The sequence below is a fragment of the Tubulanus polymorphus genome, chromosome 3 (assembly GCF_964204645.1).
Source record: "Tubulanus polymorphus chromosome 3, tnTubPoly1.2, whole genome shotgun sequence".
Classification (NCBI taxonomy): Eukaryota; Metazoa; Nemertea; class Palaeonemertea; order Tubulaniformes; family Tubulanidae; genus Tubulanus; species Tubulanus polymorphus.
Window position 1 is genome coordinate 22993263 of NC_134027.1, and position 13462 is coordinate 23006724.

The window sequence follows — 13462 nt, forward strand, 5'->3', positions numbered from 1 at the left end:
CAGGGAGGTGGCCAACTCCCTGGTTTTACACTCAATCTGTTGACTATAATTGTTTACTAATACATAATCGGCGCGTTTCTTCACTTAAGCATAATTTGTTTTCAATATTGTCTAAATCTAGGTATGTTGGACTGGAAGATAATTTGTTTCAATGAAGTGACATTTATTGTAAATACAGCGCATTTGTTGGTTTTCCGACTCAAATCGATGAATGTATAACCGTTAAACACATCACAAGCGCTATTCTACACTTACACAATACAGACAATGTCGTGGAGTTGGTGACACCATTAACAGGATGACTGTTTTGATAAGCTGTACATCTATATTGTCTTCCATTCTTATCCTTATCAGTTGATACTACTAGACTACTTGTAGATGTCTGTCCACTGTGAGATCCGGGTTTATGATTTACTGCTGGGTTGGGTGAAATATCTGTCCATGTTGTCGTCCCAGATCTGTACGCCCAAACAATTGTAGACACCGGGTTACTGGAGTCAGTTGTACACGTCAGAGTTTTTGATGTACCTTGAACAACTGGACCGTTTGGAATATCAGTCAGTGTAATTGATTCTGGTGGAACTATAAATAAATATTCAAATTCACGCTCCTTCATTAGCCATTCAGGGAAAGCGCATTTATATGAACAACAATCTACAACACTTCATTTGATATCTGTAATATAGTGTTTCATACTTACAGTTAACGGTAATTGTTGTATCTTTGTAAAGATTTCCAGTTTGACATCTGTATTGAGCCTGATTCATAGTTTTAGTTGCAGTAATAAATAATGTACTAGTAGCCACAGACCCGTGATAGGCTGCACTAGTTTGATTCGTAGCTGGTTGAGAGACAAGTGGTGTCCATGATGCAGAGGAATATTTGAACCACTGAATCTGTACAGCCGGGTTTGACGAGTCAGTTTTACACTCCATCTGTTGATTATTGTTAAATAATACACGATCTGCCGGTTTCTTCACCATTGTCAGTGATGTTGCTTGAACTAGAAATAATTTGTTTCAATATTGTCAAATCCGAGGATGTTGACGAAACAAAACCACGTCAAAAATAGAACCACATTAACTTCACGAGGTTACGAGTAATTTGTAAACAATGTATAGTACTTACAGTTGACAGTTAATACGAATTTATTAGAAATCATTGGTGTTGATATACCAGCCCCTGTAGCTGTACATTGATATTCTGCCTGGTTATCTGTTTTAGTGACGGATGTTGAATATGTTAGAGGACTAACTCCCTGTTTTACAGTGCTGCCCCCTGGTGTTCTAGATATGAGCAGGTTCGGTACCGGGTTACCCCCTGTAGCTGTACACGTGAAGTCAACGGAAGTGGAATCCCGAACTGTTGACGTCGGTCCTTGTAATGCAACACTGCTTGGCGGGTCTGGAATGGACGAGAAAAATATTTTGCTAGCGGAAAAAAACTGAAGAATTGAAGCCGAAACGACATGATTCAAAATCGAATGAATTTCATATAAATTCTCAATTCACTCTCATTAATGAGCCTCTACGTGTAGTTTAGAAACAGGTTTCCTTTGGTAATTAATCCGGTGCGAAATATTTTCGAATGATCTGAAATGATATATTTTAGAACTAATGTATTTTAAACTTACAGTAAACGGTAATCGTTGTATCTTTGTAAAGATTTCCAGTTTGACATCTGTATCGAGCTTGATTCATGGTTTTAGTCGCAGTAATAGATAATGTGCTAGTAGCCACAAACCCGTGATTGGCTGCACTAGTTCGACTCGTAGCTGGTTGAGAGACAAGTGGTGTCCATGTTGTAGAGGAATATGTGAACCACTGAATCTGTACAGCCGGGTTTGACGAGTCAGTTCTACACTCTATCTGTTGATTATCGTTTACTAATACATAATCTGCCGGTTTCTTCATCATCGTCAGCGTTGTTGCTTGAACTAGAAATCATTTGTTCTCGATATTGTCAAAATCCGTGTGTGTTGACGAAACAAAATTATGTCAAAAACAGAACCGCAGTTACTTCATGGGAATAACGAGTAATTTGTAAAATATCTGCAGTACTTACAGTAGACAGTTAATCTAACTTTATTTGAAATCATTGGTGTTGGTATACCAGCCCCAGTAGCTGTACATTGATATTCTGCCTGGTTATCTGTTTTATTGGCGGATGTTGAATATGTTAGAGGGCTTATTCCCTGTTTGACAGTGCTGCCACCTGGTGTTCTAGTTATGGCGAGGTTCGGTACCGGGTTACCCCCAGTAGCTGTACACGTTAAGTCAACGGATACGGATTCCTGAACGGGTGACTTCGGTCCTTGTAATGTAACATTACCTGGCGGGTCTGAAATTAAAAGTGTTAAAAAGCGATTATCTTGATCGATGAGTTATATGTACAACAGCAACAGTTTATTCTGTACAATTTCATATTTAAGATTACCGGCCCAGATTCTTTTGAAATGCATTAAAAACTCATATTTATTCCAAGCATAAGCTTTTGCATGAAGCTTTTTACGGAGTTATTTCTCTCATTCAAATAGATATAAAATATGAAGTATCGAGTCAAATCCAACAATGCATTCGCATGAATAAATTTCTCGTACGTTATTGATGATGTTTTAATTGTTCCGGTTTGCTGGTAAACTGCCGCATATTTTTCAAAGCCGCGTCTCACCCGATCACAATCGTGACGAATAGACTTCATGTAGAGAAAATATGGTGAATATCGATTGATGGGAAGATTCATTTGAATGAAATATGTATATCTGTTATAATTAATGGGACATAAGGGGTCTAGAACACACCCGAATGAATATGGTAAGATACGCCTCAGAAGAGTCCGCGGTAAAAGGGTAAACGCGTTTAGATTCATATTTTGTGGTAATCTGACGATATCTTCTTGCCTACTTCATTATTCTAGATAATTGCTTTATCGCGATGTGACAAAATGTCATTTGATGAGGATAGAATCTGAAACTTTAACATAATTCAGCCTCATAAATGCACTTAATAATAAACTCCGTTAAGGAGTCGCGTGCGTTTTCCTCAGCATTCGACGCAGATATAGGTAGGTAAGGTACCTATAAATATTTCGTTTCTTTATCGAAATCGATGAATCACAGATTTGAACAACGAACTCCTTTGAATCCATTGACTGGGTTATTTCCAACAAATTTCTGTTACAAATTGCCTAATATGAATACTAGGTAAATCACGTGTGTTCATCTATCTTAACGTAATACTTACATAGTACTTTGATAGTAATACTACCAGTAACTGATCCTGCTACATTCGATACTGTACATGTATAAACATTTGAATCAGTTTTACTGATTCGTGTAAAACTGAGTTTATTATTAGACTGTCCTGATAGATTGACACCACTCCATTTATACGTCAGTCCTGTAGCTCCAGGCTGTGAACCGTCACATGTGATTGTTAATTGTGAATTCTCCTGTACTGTGACGACGTTGTTGGTGGCGGTGTTTGGTTGAGATGTTAGGACTGGTCCATTCGGGGGTGCTGTAAATATGAAACTATATTGAAAACCACGGGGGTTTCGGTGGTTCATTTTCAATGCGTCTGCTACATTATAGATTTTGGTAATTTAAAAGAAGCCATCCATTTCAGAATTAATAAATCAACATGAATCAGTTGTAGATCACAAAATATCCGTGATAAAACGATAAGAGTAAAATCCCGCAATAAATGAATTGATAGCTAAAAAGTTTACTTCGAATGTAAGAAATATTAACCTCCTTCAGTCTAAAATGACTTGCAAAATAAAACACAGCGCATGTACATAAATACATTGTATATGCATGAAATAAGATACGAATTACTGCACATTAAGTAATGGGGACAGGAGTACTGACATATTTTGAAAAATAGATGTAATGGGGGCTGAAACCTTTATTAAGGTTGACAGAGCGGTCGGAATGAGTACAAATCAAAAGCGGATTCTTACTATGTGGTGTCTATAGTGAGATTGCTGTTTGGAAAAGCAATATTGGCTCCAGGAAATTCAAAAGTATGCCCGATTTGCAAAGAATAGAGACTACCCCACCTATCTAATTTCACCCTATTTAAAGCATCCCGTTTATGTTCATTGATTCTTCCCTGTTTCCCCAATATAAAAAGGTTACAATCAGGACAGTGAAAACAAAACAGAGAAAGATACTTTATTAGTATTAGCTTTGTGAAGTGCTTTCTCTAAAACTTTGTCCGGGTATGCAATTTTTTTCAAAAAAAGGTTGATTATGTTACTAAAATGTCAGCGTTGTGCACAAATAAAGTGAAATTGACCATGATTCTGGGGCATTTTCCTGGGGCCATAGCCCCTTAATGCCCCAACTAAAAATGCACTTTAATTACCCGATAATTCATTTGGAAATACTGAAATTTGCCATCAAACCTTTTGTACGCTAAAATGGAATTGAAACCCACCTTTGAGCTCTCCTTCCATCTAAAATATCATTGCCTAAAAAGTTTTTATCAGAAATCCTTAGAAGCTCCAAGGGAAAGACCCTGAACAACCACCACTTTAAGGTAAGCTTGAGTAAATGGAAAGAAATTCAGGTAAGATTCACAGCTAGTAGGTTTACGAAAAACAGAGAAACCTATAATCCCGAATTAAGATTTTGTATGAGAACATCAAAAAATGGGTTTTTTTTCATCGAATTCCCACTCGAAGGTAAACTTCTAGGAAGGATAAATAAAGGGAATTAAGAAATGTCAAAAGATGTCAAGGATGAGATCAGTTGACACTAAACATAAAGTATAATCGACGTAACTGCGCCATAGAAGAGGCGCGAATATAGGGTAAAATTTCAGATTCAATGTGTTCTATGAAAAGGTTAGCTAGAGTAGGCGATAGATGCCCGTAGCGAAATCATATTGCGCAAAGAAAATGCCATCATATTGAAAATAGGCTCTTCTAGCGCATAATTCTAAAAGATCAACGAGACAGTTAACTGAGGCAGGATAATTCAAATTACAGGACGGGAGTGTACGTTTGATAAAATCTGAAGTGAGTTCCAGAGGGATGTTAGTGATATCTCTATCACTAACAACATTGACTACATCAAACGAAATGAACTTGTTGCCATTAAGGGTAACATGACGTCTTGTAGTAAATCCATATCTTGTTTGTTATGAGAACCAGAGAACGAACCAAGAAAGGAGAAAGCGTTTTTTCAATCGAGGATCCAGAAAGATGTCATGAGGGAGAGCCCCTTCTTGAGATGACAAGATGCGTAAAGGGACATTACTTTTTACGAATCTTAGGGGGGCTGTAAGGATAAGTCGGTAAGCTGGGTAATCGGCTGGTCAATTTCATTATAAATGTATCATCAGTAGGATGTTTACGTATACTGTGTATTTATTTGGGCAGTCATTTTAGACTGAAGAAGGGTGGCAGCAACCACCCGAAATGTTTCTAATATTTCAAATATTAAGTTATCATTCGTAACTCGCAGTCAGTGAATTGTTCAAACCCAGATCACATGGTGAATACAATTTCATAGTCACTCTTCGTTACTGAACGCGATAAGAGAAATGATATATTATTCAATTCTTACCCACTACAGTTATTTCCTTTTTACTATTTGCATTAGTTGAGAACATGTTCATGTAGTCGCATGACCATGATGAGAGAAATGAGATATAATTCAATTGCTAATTATTCTTACCTACTACAGTAACTACTTTTCTACTTTCTGAAAACATGTTCATGTATTGACATGCCCATCCTCCAGCATCAGACATCTGTACATTAGTTATACGTAAACCGTAACGTCCAGCTGTGACGTCACACTGTCCAGTGTACCGAGGTTCAGTAATAGCTCCACGAGGACAGTTTGTCTTATCAAACGAATAATGTACAGTAGGGGTACTGAATGTCATACTGTAACCGCAGAAATCTTTACTGGGTGGTGAAACCTGACACTGTACGTCGGTGGTGCCACCTAGTTTTACAACTGCTGGTGTTACAACTGTCGTGATTGTCGTGTCCGCTGCATCTATACAATTCTGCTGCTGTCCTAGAATTATTCAATCACCTTAAAACATTTAAAATCGTTCATGTCATCGTGTTCGTATTAATCTAGTCTTTTACAAGTAATTTGTACTACATTTGGCCGGGACATACGAAAATCAACGCTATACCGCGAGGTTCGTATTAAGCCATTTCGTATTAACGAGGTTCCAATGTATATGTACCAAACGATGATCTCTAGCGAGAGTCCGAAACTTGGTGCATTTTCATCTTGATTCTTGAAAAATTAATATTCGATTTTAAAGTTTTAATTTGTGTATTTACGTAGTGCGTCTCAAACTCATTAAAGACTGAAAAACAATAGCTAAATACTAAGTAAGCGACGAACTAAGGGTAATGATACAAGTAGAAGAAAATTAACAACCATTGGTGAAACAATATCTGATTGGTTTAAACGATATTTAGAACATCTTTCACTCATATAACGGTAGATCAAGTCTGAAAAGTTTCTTTTAAGCTATGAATTTATTCGTCCAACGTTTCGACTATACCCCAATAGGAATCCCCATCTTCAGGAATAACGAGTGAAAAAAAATATGACACATAATGCCATCGAGAACAAAGGAACCGTGTTTCTCATCACCGCGCACGTCCGAAGAATCAGTGACGAAAATCTGGTAAAAATAGCGCTCGAATAATTTAATAATTTCTGTTGGTTTCTTTTCAATGCAAAAAAATGGAATACCCCCTGCTCAATAGAATCCTTGTTTATTATTATTTCTTTTTCGTACTTGGAATTATGTAATGTGCATTATCAGCAATGGATCAGGTTATTGATGCGATGTAGATAGATCGGGATTTAAAACTGTCATTTGCCCTGACATTGGAGATTTCGGTAAGCACAATCCAAAAGTAAAGACTCGGTTCCCTCATGCCATCTTCAGTGCATTTTCTACCTAAATCAAAATAAGGAAGTTGACTCCCTCAGGCTCCTCTTCAATCCCCCTTTCATTACAAGGACTAAGTAGAAATGTATGCCCCCCGCGTCACTTTGGAGAAGCCAGTGCACAATGAGAAACACGGTATGTATTTTGAATGGCGTTATGTGGTAGTATTTACCTGCTGTAGATCTCACGCAGAGAAGAACAATCACAAACACACACCAGACTACCGGTACATTCTGAATATATATTAGAACAATAAATTACATGTGTTTGTCATAAATAAAGTTTTCATTTCTAAATCAATTTAATCGACGTCTTGTTCGTGGACTTAAAACGATTTAACTATTTATAACCATACGTACATATATTTGTAATCGCAAACAGCAATCTATGTAAGATCTATTGACGAATAAGCCACCATAATTGATTTACGTATCTAAACTCGAAATTTTTTGGATCATTTCATTAATGGCCTTTGCTTTGATGTTGGAGAGCCTAAACAATTCTAAAGCCGTGCTTAAATAAAGTCAAGTCGTGTAAAAATTAATTTGAGTAACTTATGAATCTGAATATGTAGGCCTATAACCTTTTTTTATTCAACAAATCCATGTACGCAACTAACATATTTTTGGAACTAACACAATTTTCTTGCAGTTGTGAAGTGACTGTGGTGGCTATAAGTAAGAAGCCAGTGGCCTATACGCGTGTTTTATCACGATTTTACTGCATTATATAGGCCTACATGTACTCACTTGGATGCGTTGAGTGTTCATTTTTTTCCAAATTTCCTGATGATCAACATATCGATTATTTTGAAAGAAGAAGTTATAGCAAAGTTTTCAAGTATAAACACTCGCTTCCTTTCAACGTCGCAATCAAACACGTATGTCAAAACTAAGCCTAACGATTGTGAGGTAATAGAATCACGTAGACGAACACAAACCGGTAATCCAAATTTAGAAAACGTCTAATCAAAGAGAAACTTCGAAACTGAAAACGTCTGGTCGATTTTCACTTCCTGGTCGCATTATACACACTAGATTTATATCTACACATACCAACATACAATGTAGACCTACCCGCGGCGTATGTGCCTAGTTGACAGCAGTACCAGTTACTTGACGACATTCTTCTGATTTATAATGCCTACACTCTATGCATAAACAGCTATCATAGTCATATATTCTTGAAGGTTATTGATTAAGTAGCTTTGTTCATTGTGGGAAAACCCACGCAGTATAGGTCTTGTATTTTCGTGTAAACATCGGCATTCAACACTGAATATCGATGATGAACACGATTCTTGTCGGTATCATTCGCTATATTTACCTAACTTCCTGGTCGGAATAGAAATACGTCTTTTTAAAATATTCATTCGACAGAAATTCTAAGCGCTCTTCATCCTGTCAATACGTAGATCAGCAATTTGCTTGAATGTTGTAAGTTAATCGTTTTACTATGAAGTCTAAATTAAAAAAAAAATCTTCCTTTCGCTTTGCTCTTGTTTTTTATTTACGTAACGAAGGTCACAAAACTCAATTGCTTAAGGTCAGAAAAACATTTTATTTTTTTTTCAGTGTTATCACATTCGATTTTAGTTACAGTTTCTTTATTTGTTATGATATTTGTCTAAAGTATGTGTTATGTTATGATATTTGTATACTATTTTCTTATTGAAGGTATTCTGTTGTTCTTTGAAAAGCATATAGAGCATGTATGGAAAGGTAAGGACGAGAGCTACCACGTATTTCATCCAAATTCATTTTTGTAGATTAAATCTATGCAGTTCCATTGATTAACTGAACCTTGTGACTGATAAGTGCGTGGTAAATCATTATCTATCGAGATCCAAACGAAAACCGATTTCGAAGCCGATATCACACGTGACAAATTAGTAATGCACACATTAATTTTCGGTCCCGGTTTGACAGTGTTATTTATCAACAAAATTTTTTGATTAACAAATTCACATCTAGCGCAGACAGACACCCCTGATATTCTAACATCGAGCAGATTGTGAAATCACGCTGCTTCAGTACATTATCTTCATTACAGAAGTGTTTGGTAGGGATTGTGGTATCATTTCTAATGTGGACAGGAATAAACGGTAATATACAGTACAGATTTCTACTTGCAAAGCCGACCACAAGTGACATGATTAATTCATTTTGCATTGTGAATGTAACAAAAATCATTAGAAGACATGCAATCATCGGCTTTTCATGATATTTGACATCAGGATAAAAGTTCCTTAATCCATTAGTAAGAACGCCCTAATCTGTGTACGCTGTAGATGATTGAAGAAATCCCGCAATTCGAATTTGAATGAAAAATTTATTTCTTTATCGTAAAAAAATTGAATTGTGGGATTTCTTCAATTAATTCCTTAATCCACTTAGTATCCATAATGACAAAATATTTAATGCACCACAGGCGATCCTGTCCTTTTTCAAAACAAATTTGACTATGGGAAGTTTTGTACATCCTCTACCCGACCACCATTACGATTTCCACAAATTTCCACTCGGACTCACTTCAGCATATCAAGGCTTGACAACTAATAGATTGACGCAGTTTATACTCAAAACAGATGACCTGATACGCTTCGTAATTCAAATACATATTCTTACAACGATTACTCGGACGCAATTTCATAAACGTTTTTCCTGATAAAAGTTTATACCAAAGAAATGCACTGTTAATGATATCTTGAGCAAATACAATCTGTGAGCAACGTTGCTAGAATGTTTTGACATCATATGAATGATTTCATGCGAAATATGTAATGAATAAATCATGTTTCTAAAATCATGTTGATTCAGTTTATAATCAGCCTTGCGTAAGTAGAAATCTGACTAATTCCACGTTTTTGTCACGAATTAATAATTATTTGTGGATAGTTTCTCAACACCCTCCTCTGCATTTATAGAATTAGGCTTCGTATATTGGCTTCAACTCGAGTTATGATGGACCAGTTGATATCTGTCTAAAATCGACTATAAACAAACTTTCATTTCCATTGAAAATTTCAGGTCAGCAACAGAACTGTATCGACGCAGCGGATACGACAATCACGACAGTTGTAACACCGGCAGTTGTAATACTAGGTGGCGCCACTGTCGTACAATGTCAGGTTTCACCACCCGGTAAACATTTCTGCGGTCTCAAAATAACAATGTCTGGCCAATCGGGACAGTTTGCATTTGACGAGATTAACTGTCCTAGGGGAACTATCACTGGGTACACTGGACAATGTGACGTCACAGCTGGGCGATATGGTATACGTATCACTAATGTACGGATGGTTGATTCTGGAATGTGGTGGTGTGATTACATGAACTCTTTTCCAAATAGTAACACAATAATTATGTAAGAGGTAACAATGATAAAAAGTTCTTTCTCTTATCGTGTTCAGTGATGAAGAGTAACTGTGAAATCGCATTCACCATGTGATCTGGGTTTGAACAATTCACTGACTGCGAGTTAAAAAATGTGACGAATAATAACGTTAAAGCTTTATTAATCAAATTAACGTGAGTAAAACGTGTAACATTTTACACGTACTCTTATCATTTGTAGCATGTTGATTTATAAAAGTAAGATCCCGCGATAAAAGAATTGATTGCTAACTTGTTTAATATTTGAAATATAAGAAACATTTCGGGTGGTTGCTGCCACCCTTCTTCAGTCTAAAATGACTGCTCAAATAAATACACAGTATATGTAAACATCCTACTGATGATAAATTTATTATGAAATTGACCAGCCGATTACCCAGCTTACCGACTTATCCTTACGCCCCCCCCCCCCCCTAAGATTCGTAAAAGTAATGTCACTTAACGTATCTTATCATCTCAAGAAGGGGCTCTCCCTATTGATATCTTTCTGGATCCTCGATTGAAAAAACGCTTTCTCCTTTGTTGGTTCGTTCTGTTGTTCTCATGTCATACACGAAATGGATTTACTACAAGACGTCACGTTACCCGCAATGGAAACAAGTTCATTTCGTTTGATGCAGTCTCTCTATTCACAGCATAGATCTCTCTGCAACTCTCTTCAGATTTTATTAAACGTAAACTCCCGTCCTGTAATTTGAATTATCCTGCCTCAGTTAACTGTCTCGTTGATCTTTTAGAATTATGCGCTAGAAGAGCCTTTTTTCAATTTGATGGCATTTTCTTTGCGCAATATGATTTCGCTACGGGCCTCTATCGCCTATTCTTGACTAGCTAACCTTTTCTTAGAACACATTGAATCTGAAATTTTACCCTATATACGCGCCTCTTCTATGGCGCAGTTATGTCGATTATATTTTATGTTTAGTGTCAACTGATCTCATCCTTGACATCTTTTAACATTTCTTGATTCCCTTTATTTATCCTTCCTAGAAGTTAACCTTCGAGTGGGAGTTCGATGGAAAAAACCCTTTTTTGGATGTTCTCATACAAAATCTTAATTCGAGATTAGGTTTCTCTGTTTTTCGTAAAGTTACTAGCTGTGAATCCTACCTGAATTTCTTTAACTTACCTTAAAGCGGTGGTTGTTCAGGGTCTTTCCCTTGGGCCTTGGATTTGTGATAAAAACTTTTTAGGCCATGAGATTTTACATAGTATGGGAGCTCAAAGGTAGGTTTCAATTCCATTTTAGCGTACAAAAGTTTTGATGGAAAATTTCAATATTTCCAAATAAATGATTGGGTAAAAGTGCTTTCTTGCATTTTTGGTTGGGGCATTAAGGGGCAATGGCCGCTCAAAAATGCCCCAGAATCATGGTCAATTTCACTTTATTTGTGTACAACGCTGAAATTTTAGTAACATAATCAACCTTTTTTTTAAAAAAAAACTTGCATACCCGGACAAAGTTTTAAAAGTATCTTTCTCTGTTCTGTTTTCACTGTCCTGATTGTAACCTTTTTATATTGGGGAAACTGGGAAGAATCAAGGAACATAAACGGGATGCTTTTAAGAGGGTGAAATTAGAAAGTTGGGGTAGTCCTCCATTCTTTGCAAATCGGGCATACTTTTGAATTCCCTGGAGTCAATATTGCTTTTCCAAACAACAATCTCACTATAGACAACACATAGTAAGAATCCGCTTTTGATTTGTACTCATTCCGACCGCTCTGTCAAACTTAATAAAGGTTTCAGCCCCCATTACATCTGTTTTTCAAAATATGTCAGTACTCCAGTCCCCATTACTTAATGTGGAGTGATTCGTATCTTATTTCATGCATAGACAATGTATTTATGTACATGCGCTGTGTTTTATTTTGCAAGTCATTTTAGACTGAAGGAGGGTAATATTTCATACATTCGAAGTCAACTTTTTAGCTATCAATTCATTTATTGTGGGATTATACTCTTATCGTTTTATCACGGTTATTTTGTGATCTACAACGGATTCATGTTAATGTATTAATTTTGATGTGGATGATTTCTTTTAAATTGCCAAAATCTATAATGTAGCAGACGCCGCATTGAAAATGAACGACCGAAACCCCCGTGGTTTTCAATATAGTTTCATATTTACAGCACCCCCGAGTGGACCAGACCTAACATCTCAACCAAACACCGCCATCAACAACATCGTCACAGTACAGGAGAATTCACCATTAACAATCACATGTGACGGTTCACAGTCTGGAGCTACAGGACTGACGTATAAATGGAGTGGTGCCAATCTATCAGGACAGTCTAATAATAAACTCAGTTTTACACGAATCAGTAAAACTGATTCAGGTGTTTATACATGTAACGTATCGAATATAGCGGGATCAGTTGCTGGTAATATTACTATCATAGTTCTATGTAAGTATTACGTTAAGATAGATGAACACACGTGATTTACCTAGTATTCATATTAGGCAATTTGTAACAGAAATTTGTTGGAAATAACCCAGTCAATGGATTCAAAGGAGTTCGTTTTTCAAATCTGTGTTTCGTCGATTTCGTTAAAGAAACGAAATATGTATAGGTACCTACCTATATCTGCGTCGAATGCTGAGGAAAATGCGCGTGACTCCTTTACGGATTTTATTATGAAGTGTATTTAGTAGGCTGAATTATGTTAAAGTTTCTATCCTTATCAAATGACATTTTGTCACATCGGGATAAAGCAATTATCTAGAATAATGAGATAGGCAAGAAAATATCAGATTACCACAAAATATTAATCTAAACGCGTTTATCCTTTAACCACGGACTCTTCTCAGGCATATATTACCCTATTCAATCGGGTGTGTTCTAGACCCCTTATGTCCCATTAATAATAACAGATATACATATTTCATTCAAATGAATCTTCCCATCGATCGATATTCACCATATTTTCTCTCTACATGAAGTCTATTCGATACGATTGTAATCGGGTGAGACGCGGCTTTGAAAAATATGCGGCAGTTTACCAGCGAACCGGAACAATTAAAATATCAATAACGTACGAGAAATTTAAATCATGCGAATGCATTGTTGGACTTGACTCGATACTTCATATTTTATATGTATTTGAATGAGAGAAATAACTCCGTA

General features: G+C 36.5%; 1 protein-coding gene and 1 long non-coding RNA gene across 8 annotated transcripts in view; one reads left to right on the forward strand and one right to left on the reverse strand.

Annotated features, from left to right (window-relative positions):
- Nucleotides 1-7978, reverse strand: part of LOC141902828 (nephrin-like) — a 59618-nt gene extending 51640 nt beyond the window's left edge. For all 7 annotated transcript variants that reach the window (XR_012618952.1, XM_074790730.1, XM_074790725.1 and 4 more), the window contains exons 1-9: nucleotides 7688-7978; nucleotides 7111-7171; nucleotides 5687-6037; nucleotides 3243-3518; nucleotides 2065-2340; nucleotides 1634-1936; nucleotides 1129-1404; nucleotides 701-1003; nucleotides 256-582 (exon numbers count right to left, since the gene is read on the reverse strand). Coding sequence is in view for 6 of the 7 variants with exons in the window: in XM_074790730.1 (XP_074646831.1) it covers nucleotides 256-582; nucleotides 701-1003; nucleotides 1129-1404; nucleotides 1634-1936; nucleotides 2065-2340; nucleotides 3243-3518; nucleotides 5687-6037; nucleotides 7111-7171; nucleotides 7688-7708 (2194 nt within the window). In the remaining variant the exon portion in view is untranslated. The remainder of the gene's footprint in view (nucleotides 1-255; nucleotides 583-700; nucleotides 1004-1128; nucleotides 1405-1633; nucleotides 1937-2064; nucleotides 2341-3242; nucleotides 3519-5686; nucleotides 6038-7110; nucleotides 7172-7687) is intronic.
- A 2181-nt stretch (nucleotides 7979-10159) lies between these two features.
- Nucleotides 10160-12487, forward strand: LOC141902719 (uncharacterized). Its single transcript, XR_012618929.1, has 3 exons — nucleotides 10160-10230; nucleotides 10351-10468; nucleotides 12467-12487. It is a non-coding gene; the product is annotated as an uncharacterized LOC141902719 (long non-coding RNA).
- The last annotated feature ends 975 nt before the right edge of the window (nucleotides 12488-13462 follow it).